Source organism: Nuphar pumila, chromosome 2, assembly GCF_984573655.1.
Source record: "Nuphar pumila chromosome 2, dmNupPumi1.hap1.1, whole genome shotgun sequence".
Taxonomy (NCBI): Eukaryota; Viridiplantae; Streptophyta; class Magnoliopsida; order Nymphaeales; family Nymphaeaceae; genus Nuphar; species Nuphar pumila.
Window position 1 is genome coordinate 21,256,782 of NC_143250.1, and position 9,868 is coordinate 21,266,649.

At 36.9% G+C, this 9,868-nt stretch overlaps 1 protein-coding gene across 2 annotated transcripts in view; it reads right to left on the minus strand.

Annotated features, from left to right (window-relative positions):
• LOC149844991 (putative E3 ubiquitin-protein ligase RHB1A) overlaps positions 1-9,521 on the minus strand; it is a 34,338-nt gene extending 24,817 nt beyond the window's left edge. Inside the window, exons 1-4 of one of the 2 annotated variants that reach the window (XM_089995415.1) lie at positions 9,408-9,521; positions 5,773-5,897; positions 3,796-4,183; positions 2,969-3,078 (exon numbers count right to left, since the gene is read on the minus strand). In XM_089995415.1, the coding sequence (XP_089851541.1) occupies positions 2,969-3,078; positions 3,796-4,183; positions 5,773-5,838 (564 nt within the window). In that variant the 5' untranslated portion in view covers positions 5,839-5,897; positions 9,408-9,521. Of the gene's footprint in view, positions 1-2,968; positions 3,079-3,795; positions 4,184-5,772; positions 5,928-9,407 lie in introns of both variants that reach the window. The other variant, XM_089995416.1, reaches the window with a different exon arrangement.
• Positions 9,522-9,868: the final 347 nt, after the last annotated feature.

The following is a 9,868-nucleotide window of genomic DNA, read 5'->3' on the forward strand; positions in this document are numbered from 1 at the left end:
TTGAATTTGTCATCTATGCTATATCACATAGGTGCGGGTGCGGGTGTGGGTACGGGTGTGGGTACGGGTGCGGATGCGGTGATGCAACATTTTAAAAAAACTTGGGTGCGGGAGTGTGAGGAGGATATATATATATATATATATATATATATATATATATATATATATATATATATATATATATATATATATATATATATATATATATATATATATATATGTCACATGGGTGCGGGAGTTCGGCACTTCCAAAAAACCCGGTGCGGGGGTGCGGCAGGGACAAAAATGTAAAAAATATATATATATAAGGGGGGTCCGGGGGTTTCACCCGGTGACACACCCGCACCCTGCTAGCCGAATCCCTGTGACATATATATATATATATATATATATATATATATATATATATATATATAAGTTTTAACAGTTTTAAGTTAACACTATGTGTATTTGTGTGCATTTATGTATATATATATAATATTAGATAAAAATAGACTTGATTAGGGTTAACTGAATCTACTTTTTGATAGAAATGGACCTCAGTGTGGTTGACTTCACCTAACACAAAGGAAGTTGTGTCCAAGTGTCGCACCCGCCTGGGTGCAGGTGCGACGCGGGTGCGGTGCCCTGTTAGAAGAGTCCGTGTGACATAGCATCTATGGGTTAAAACAGGCTCCTTGAACATGGATTGAGAGACTTCGTGTGTACCTAGAGAAGCTGAGGTTTGTTGAGTCAAAGGCCGATTCATCCCTGTTTATCTATCACAAACAGTGGTTTTCATATGTTTGTTCTCATATATGTTGATGATATTATTATTATAGGAAACTCTTATGAGAATGTTAGACAGGTTATTGATCATTTTGGCAGTGAATTCTCTATCAGGAACTTGGGTCCTCTTCATTACTTTCTTGGGATTGAGGTAGTTCATGAATACTCAGGGATAGTGTTGTGCCAGATAAATATATTATGAATCTTTTGGTTAAAACAGGCATGATAGACTACAAACCTATGGTTACTCTTGTTGCACCTAACGTGGTTCTTTTTAAATATGTTGGTACACTCTTAGAAGATGCAACTCAATACAAAAGCATTGTTGAGGCCTTGCAGCACGTCACCTTCACCAGGCCAAATATAACCTACCCAATTAATAAGGCTTGTCAGTTTATGAATAAATCTACAAAAGATCATCGGGCTCATGTCAAGCGAATTTTGAGATATCGTAAAGAGACTTTAAATATGGGTCTGCAAATTCAAAAGACAGAATCTTTTCGTTTGTCTGCATACTCTAATGCTGATTGGGCAGGGTGCCCATATGATCATAAATCTACAAGTGGCTATTTAACATTTATGGGAACAAACTTGTTGTCCTGGAGCTCCACCAAACAACGTTCAGTTGCTAGGTCCAATACAGAAGCTGAATATAAGGCAGTAGCTAGAGCGGTTTTTTAGCTTATTTGGCTCAAGCAATTGCTAGCAAAGTTGAGCATGACGTCTAAAGAAGCTCCTAATTTGTGGTGTGACAATCTGGGTGTCATATATCTAGCAACAAATCTGGTATTTCATGCCCAAACTAAACATATTGAAATTGACTATTACTTTGTTCGAAAAAAGGTTTCCTAAGGTCATATTATTGTGAATTTTATTTTTTCTCAAGATAAAGTGGTTGATATCCTCACCAAACCTCTGACAGGACCAAAGTTTAATCAATTTAGAGACAAGCTCAATCTCAAAGAGATCGTCTTGAGGGGGCGTGTTAAGGAAATAAATCATGCTTTGTGTTCAATTGATCAAGATCCAAATACAGGATCCAACGTGGGTAAAAAGTCCCACATGATTCCCAACAGTCCGAGGTCTCTTCATAATGAAACTCTTGATCAGAAGAAGTCTGATAGAATATATATATATATATATATATATATACATTCTAGGGATATTTTGGTCTTTTGACCATTGTATAGGTGTTGCCCCTTAAGGAGTCTTTTTTGTTTTTAATTTTTCTCTTTTTGTGTACATTATTGTATTGTCAAGGGCATTCTTGTACTTGATAATTACAACAACTATATAGCTGTTGGGAGCTCCCAACGGCTAGATTTCTAGCCATTGGGGAGCCCCCAACAGCTATATCTTGGAGCTCCTCACTCCCCCTTGTATTTTAATGCATTTTGTATGCATTTTCAAGTGAATAAACATAATTTTTATATTGTTGTATATGTTCTTCTAAGCCCCTAAGTGGTTATTGTGCTTTGCCCACTTTGTGGGAATTGTATTGGCCTCTTGTTTGAGGTGTGTGAAGAACACTTAATTTCATTATAACTTTCAGGTGGGACACCCAGTCAGACTCCTCTCCACCAAGGAAACCAGTCTTGTATAGACTCCAAGAAGCTTATGTATTGTAGAGTTATTTCAAGGCTTGATTGTGCTAACGAGAGACCTAATCAAATAAGGAAACTCTCTTTTGTATGTGATTATTTAAATGATGGCATCTTCCTCCCTCTCTGCGTCAGGTAGAGAGAGTGAGAGTTTCCCTGTGGATGTAGGTCACAATAGACCGAACCACGTAAAACGTGTTCTCCTGTGTGTATGTGATTTTCTCAAAATCGTGTGGCTTGAATCTTTTCACATGCTTCATCCAAAAGAAATGCAGAAGCATCAATTTAATAATAAGAGCTTATCTAAATAGATGCCAGTGTCAAATGAGTAGTCCACTAAGAGCAATGAATTTTGACCCCCCACCATTGGTTTTCAAAAGATAAGTCCTGACAGCTAACCACTGCCACATGCAATGTAATCAAAGCTGTTTCCCAAAAGTACCTCCACCCTTTCTGTTAATTTCAAAAGTATCCCTGAATTTTGTACAACTGACAGGATAGAACAAAGTTGACATGACATTTTGATTAAAAGAGTCACACTGTGACCATTATTGTTGACAAAAATTACATCCTGAAAAGCATCAGTCTGAAGAGCAAACCTGATTGCATACTGCACAATTATCGCTCCTTTCCATCCATTCCAAAATGCATGAAAGATGAAAATGGTGCCCACAATTGGTTATGATCTTAGGATTCTCCTTGTCATATTCTGCATGATAACATATAGTGATCAGAAATATGATATAAATGTCTAAACCTATGCAATTGCAAGAGAACAATTAACAACAAGATCTTATCTTTTATTTCTTTTACTTAGTACATATATGTTTACATTGTATAAAAACCTATGCTGCATTAACTGTCAAGATAATAATCATTAGAATTCAGACGGTTTTCTTGGTAGAATATAACAATAAATTTTCATCAGAAAATATCAGTGAATCTTCAAAAAGAAAAGAAAAATCTAGAAAAGAAGAAACCGAAAAAAGAATATTCTTAAAGAAGAGCAACAATAGAACTTACTGACAAGTTTACCATGAGAATTCATGAGAAATTCCACTGCTCATATTTCTAGTTCCATGCATGAGTTAACTAAGAAAAGTTTTGATTTCTCAGAAAATATCATGAAAATTTCAAATTATCCCAAATGTAAATATGTTGTGAATGCATGAGAGACAGAGAGAGAGACACGTGTTGAAAATTATACTACCTAAAGACAAATTGACAACAGAGAAGCTGGATTTAGTGGAAAAGTTATTATCCAATTGACTGTTACCAAGATAGAGATAAAAAAAGATGAAATAATAGAATGTTGATAAGGGACTAGGTATACTCTGTCCAGGTTGATTCAAGAGTCGCTGTGACTGATCTATTTGACATATTAGTTCTATCATTACTATATGATCAAAAGTGGATGTTAAAGTACCTTCAAGGCAAGTGGGGCAGACATCCTCTTCATCCTTAACCAAAGAAATAGGTTCATTCAACTTGGAACTCTTTTCTTCACAAAATTTTGGTGACTCCGAAAAAGACTCAACCAGGCTCTTTATTTCTGATCCTTTTAAACCACCATACGTCCCACTAACAGTATCTCCCACTGGTTGAGCCTCTGCTGTACGCACTGTAATTCTCTTGTCAGATGAATCCAAAACGTTATGTGATGTATGTCCAAATTGTACAGTTGGTGGTGGAGGTGCTTGAAATATCTGACTGTCTGATGTTTCCAAATTTATATCAACCAACACATCAGTAGATACTGCAGAGAATCTGTGTTGTGGAGAAAATGGATCCTGTGCCACTGTAGCACAAGGGCACTGCATAAAGATGTACAAACTTCAAATAAACTTCAAGTTAAGAAATAACCCATACAATGACAATATTTCCCTTTTGATACGACCATGCCAGAAATGCAAGATGGATTCACAATTCTGCTTCACATAAGAGAACCACTCTTTGGTTCTTTATATCACATGTATGGAGTCTTTCAGAATTACCATGGAAGACAGTGACCATACATACAATCCTAAAGAACTGTACAATTAGGAGGAGGGTTATTCAAAATCAAGGAAAGACAAAATCTAAACAAATCCAAACACCAAAGCAGGTAACTGCTCATTTTTATATGTCCACTCAAACAGAATATCAAAGATAATATCAGCCTCTGCTCCTTATATCCGTCTCTTATGCCCATAGTTTCAAAAAGGTAAAACCAAACGTTGCCATCATTCTTTAAAACAAAGGAAAGAGCAAATCAGAAGAATATTAAAATCTAACCATTATGCTGCTTACAATGTTTTGTATAAGCTAACTCTACAATGTCCAAAAAGAAAAGAAGCCTCAATCCCATGCACTTCCTCACTGGATCAAGACATCTACAATCACAACAATACAACAATTTGGCATTCAAGGCAACAAGGTTTTGCCACATTTTGGGACTATTGCCTTCACTTCATTGGGAAAAGAATGAGGAAATATTTGACAACAGCTTATGTAACTATACCTTATGCATAACCAATTTAGTAACAGCCTAACAGCTTGGAAATTCAATGCTTGAAACTAAAAATTATTGTTCAATTTTAGTATAAAAAAGATTTGCCAAACATAAAAGCATAAAAGAAGAAATCAGTATCAGAGAAAAATAAAGAAGACAGGACTGATTACTCTGAAATAAAATTGAGGTTTCTCGAAAACCCAAACCAAGCTTAAATGGGTAAAACCCTGGGTCCTCAAGAAGGAACCAGTTTGAAAGCACTCTGAACCAGTCTGAAACAGCCCCGAACCGGTCATCCAAGGGTCTGAACCGGTTCTAAACTTTATGAACCGATGTCAAGTATGAACAAAAGTTCATAAAAACCCTATAACCGTATGACAAAATCCCTATATTTTCTTATATTTAAGAAAACAGGGTCTTAGCATCTCGGAACCGGTGAGAAACTGGAAGGAACCGGTTAAAAATGGCTCTGAACCAGTTTCGAAAAGAGGCCAAATCAGTCCCTGATCCGGTTCAGGCCAAATAGTGCCTGGACCTTACTGGATCCGAGTTGGACCCGACTGTAAACTAGATCCGGGTCGGACCCGGTACAAACTGGATCTGGGTCAGACCCGGTATGAACCAGATCTGGGTTAGACCCGGTATGAACCAGATTTGGGTCAGACCCACTGCTAGATAGAGAAAGTCATCTTCTACATATAAGCAGGGGGCACAATTTAGAAATATTCTGGAGAGGAGAGGGAAAAAAAAAGGAGCTCATAAGCATACACAAACTCAATACATTTACACTGAGGATGTGAAACCATGAGTATCCTCATGGTAGCAAATTTGGCAGACAAATAAGACTACATATGATACAAAACAAATACCAGGCATTGTGTAATCTGGAAAAAGAGAGCAGAAACTACACACATGCTGGTATCCAGGTCCTCCTCGGTTCAATTCAGCCCTTCTAGAAGAGCAACAGCAACCACCCATTATCTATAGATTCGATCTCAGGTCCACTAGCTTCTCGTCTGATCAATCTGTTCCTGGACCTACTCCATGAGGGGGAAAAACAAACATGACTACAATCAAAGACAATAAATGCAATCACAATGGTGCTTGTTTCCCAAATACACCACTATTATTGAAATTTCCAGCTTACAGACAATTTCTAGAAAGATGCACATATTGGAAAAAAAGACATTGACAATTAAAAGAACAAACATGGTTAGGTATGAAAACAAAGTCTTAACTTGGCTGTGTAAAGGTTAAAGTTCCGAGATACAAGAATTGCAAACAATCAAGAAAAGCACCAAAAGAAATATTAACTGGGAAAATAATGAGAATTATGAGATCTTGGGGATGTATAAATGCAAAGATTTGGGAAAGCAAAAAGCTGCACCACAAAAGAAACCGGTAATACTTAAATGCTTGAATGAGCATACAAAATCCTACGTAAGGGCAGGAGTAACATGAGAGGACACCACAACGCGCGCAGACATGCATACCCACAAAGAACTGCCAATGTCCGCATACACACATAAGCACACCACCAACTGCCTGCTCTCTCTCTCTCTCTCTCTCTCTCTCTCTCTCTCTCTCTCTCTCTCTCTCTCTCTCTCAGAGCATTTTAAGAGCAAGCTGTTATTCCAGAACTCCTCCATGGATATCTATGTCAAAGATACGTCGACACGTGATGCGAATTTGACTCACAAAGTTCAAATTTTGGGGAAAAAGGATACATAATTTTTTAATTTTTAATCAATAAAAGCTATTTTTGATATTTTAATAGTAAAAAATACATCTTGTATAGGGATAATAGTAAAAACCATCAAAATATATTTTTTGCATGAACAACACTCCCATAGGCACAAGATCAACTTAGCCAGGAAGATCTACTCTAAGATAGGCAAGTTCATGTTTGAATTGAAAATTCTTTACACAATAAAGTAAAACTTGAATTCATCAAAAAAATTAAAAGGTAAAAAACATAACCTTTGTCAAAGAAAAAAGAGAGCATAAGAAAAATATATATAGACAAGTGAATAAGGGATGGTTGAGTGCATCATTCCTTGGTATAATTTACGTATTAGGAAGCACAGTAAGGTGTATGTCACATGGATATAACGGTATATGACCACGACAACTGTAAGGAAAAGTGACCACTCATGTCTGGGGTCATTATCCCCAGCCTTTTTTCCATTTTTTCTAGAGCAATCTCCAGTTAAGGTAAATATCAGATAAGACAACATTCTATTAATGTCACCATGAAGCCTTTCTTTGCATCAATATTAATGGACTAAAATAAGTTAATTTTAGTTGAGTCCAAGAACAAATAGAGTGATTTCCAATAGGACGATCAGCCAAAGAACATAAAGTTTGGCCTCTAAAAACTAAATGTAAGAATCTCTAACATGTTAAATCAAATATCAACATAAGCTCTTAATTGAGGAGACAGCCTAGCAAGATTCATTTCAGGCAGTGGTATGCTTAGGTGTCAATCATGAGAAGCTAGCCTCCATAAATGAATGTCATCACTAAGAAGTAAATCCAATATGAAAAAGCATGCTTTAATGTTGAGCTTTCCCTATCAAACATTCCAGATACAACTTAAAGTGCCTCTTTTAAATATATATATATATCGAATATTCCATGAATTGAAAAATATTTTTCTTCTTTTTTCCATTTTCATATCATATCCCTAGGGATCTCTGAGGCATGCAGGATGGCTTTTTTATGGGGTCCAAAGTTAAGAGTTACATATACACACTCATAAATAGCATGAGTACTTTGTCCCTGTTCTCTCTCGTATGCCTCAATTTTCTTTTACTAAATGCTCATGCCCGGGTAGGGATGCACACCAGCCGATCTTAGGCTGGCTCGGCTCGTTAAAAAATACAGATGTTGAAACTCGGCTTGATCCAAGCTTGAACAACTTGTATAGCTCCGTTCTCTACTCAAGTAGAACTCGAGCTTGGCTCGCCTCAGCTCGAGCTTGGTTTGGCTTGGCTTAGTTTGAGCTTGGCTCGGCTCAAGCCAAACATTTTTATTTAAAAAATAACATAACGAACAGTGGAGAGTGTGGAATTCGAACTCCCCACCTCCACCGTGAAGGTTTAATGCTTTACACATTCTGGCAAGACCTTCCCTTGTGTCTAATGTGTCAACATATAATACCCATATATCAAGACTGGGCACCTTAACTAACTACACAAATCGAGCTTAATAGGGCAAATCGAGCTCAGACAAGTTCGAGCTGAGCTTAAATGAGTTGAACCCAAGCCGAGCTTGAGCTAACTCGGCTCATTGTGCACCCCTAAACCTGGGTAGGATGGACCATCACACACACGCACACATGCATACATATATCTCTGCTTGTGTGTTTGAGTCTATGTGTTTGCGTGTGTCCATGTGTATGTGAGAGAGAGAGAGAGAGAGGTTCCCCACACCCAGCGTAGACATAAATGTTTTTATGCTTTTGGCTCATCCTAGAATAAGATTTTAAATGCATTCATCCATGGTCATTGATAACTACATAGGCATAATATGTGATAAATTTTTCAGCCGAAGCAGGTGATAGTACCAATCCAATAACGTGCATGAGCACATCATATCATCAGGATGCAAATGAAGAGCAGCAGGACAATTGGCAACCCTGCTAACTATAATTGTTCCATAACGCATTTCATTCAGTGTTTAGTTAGTTAAGTGTTCATACATTCTCAACCAGATAAATATCCAATTTGATGAAACAAGTTGCAGTCTAAAAAAATGACAATAGCCAAACACTAGAACGTCACACATGAAAATTTTGAAAAAAAATTAATGCACAGAGAAGTTTTTTCTTTTCTTTTGAAGCAACCAAAGAAAAAATGTTTCATATAATAAAAACATCACAAACTTAACATCCACAATCACGAAAGACGAATTAATCTTGTAAATTCTATAATCCCTAAACACTCACCCATCAACAGATTAAGAATTTCTCAAGATCCACTTACTCCAACCGATAGTCACCAAGAAAAATTCCGTCGAAATTCACCAAAAGCTGCCATAAAATCCAAAACTTAAAGAATCTAAAATGCCAACGAGTACTTCATCTTCTCCAGTGAATATTTCAAAATTTATTTTGCATACAGCAAAATCAAAGTAATCAAAATCTTTTAAACGACAGAAGCCGCGACTTCAGAACCTCACAAAGTGGTAAGTAAATTCCTTAATTCCATTTAACAAGGAAATAAATAAAAAACACTCAAACCCCCAAAATAAATCACAATCATCAAAGGCAGAAACTTTCCATAATTCAAACAGCACCGAAACAACAAACAAGCAAAGAAATCCAAATCCAGACGTCTCGCAAATGGAACTCACCCACCCATTATAAATACATCAAAATGGAAAAGGAACTAAAAAGAAGTAATAATTCAGAACCAATCACACGAAGAAACCTCACAATTCCACAGAAGAATTCCAAAGGAAAGGAGAGAATGAAACAGTGAAACTGCGACAAATTCACCAAGAAAACGATAGCTTTTTCAAGAGATCAAGAAGAAATTCCTCACCGAGGGCTCTTGGGGCGAATTGGGTTTAATGTTTCCACGAAGACGTCCCCCTCAGAAGAAGCCACAAACAGATGGCTTCCCCTGCCATCCCCCCAAGTCCTCTCTCTCTCTCTCTCTCTCTCTCTCTCTGTGTGTGTGTATAACAGTATAAGAAGATAGATTTTTACCAAAATACCCCTAGAGCAGAAGCATGCTCACTGAGATACCTTTCCAATTTTTCCCTTTCCTATTGTTTTTTTTTTGTTGGATAAGCATATTGCAGTATTTTAGAAATAAAATACAGTTTTGGTTTGGATTACCTGAGGATACACAAACTTATCCGGAAAAAATGGGATAAATTAGAATAATTGTGTTATGATCTACCGTGTGATATCCCAGCCTATCTCACATTCATTTGGATAAGTGGGTACACATCGATCTAGTGTTGTAGCATGTTATTTTCTCCATTTTAGATTGGTATT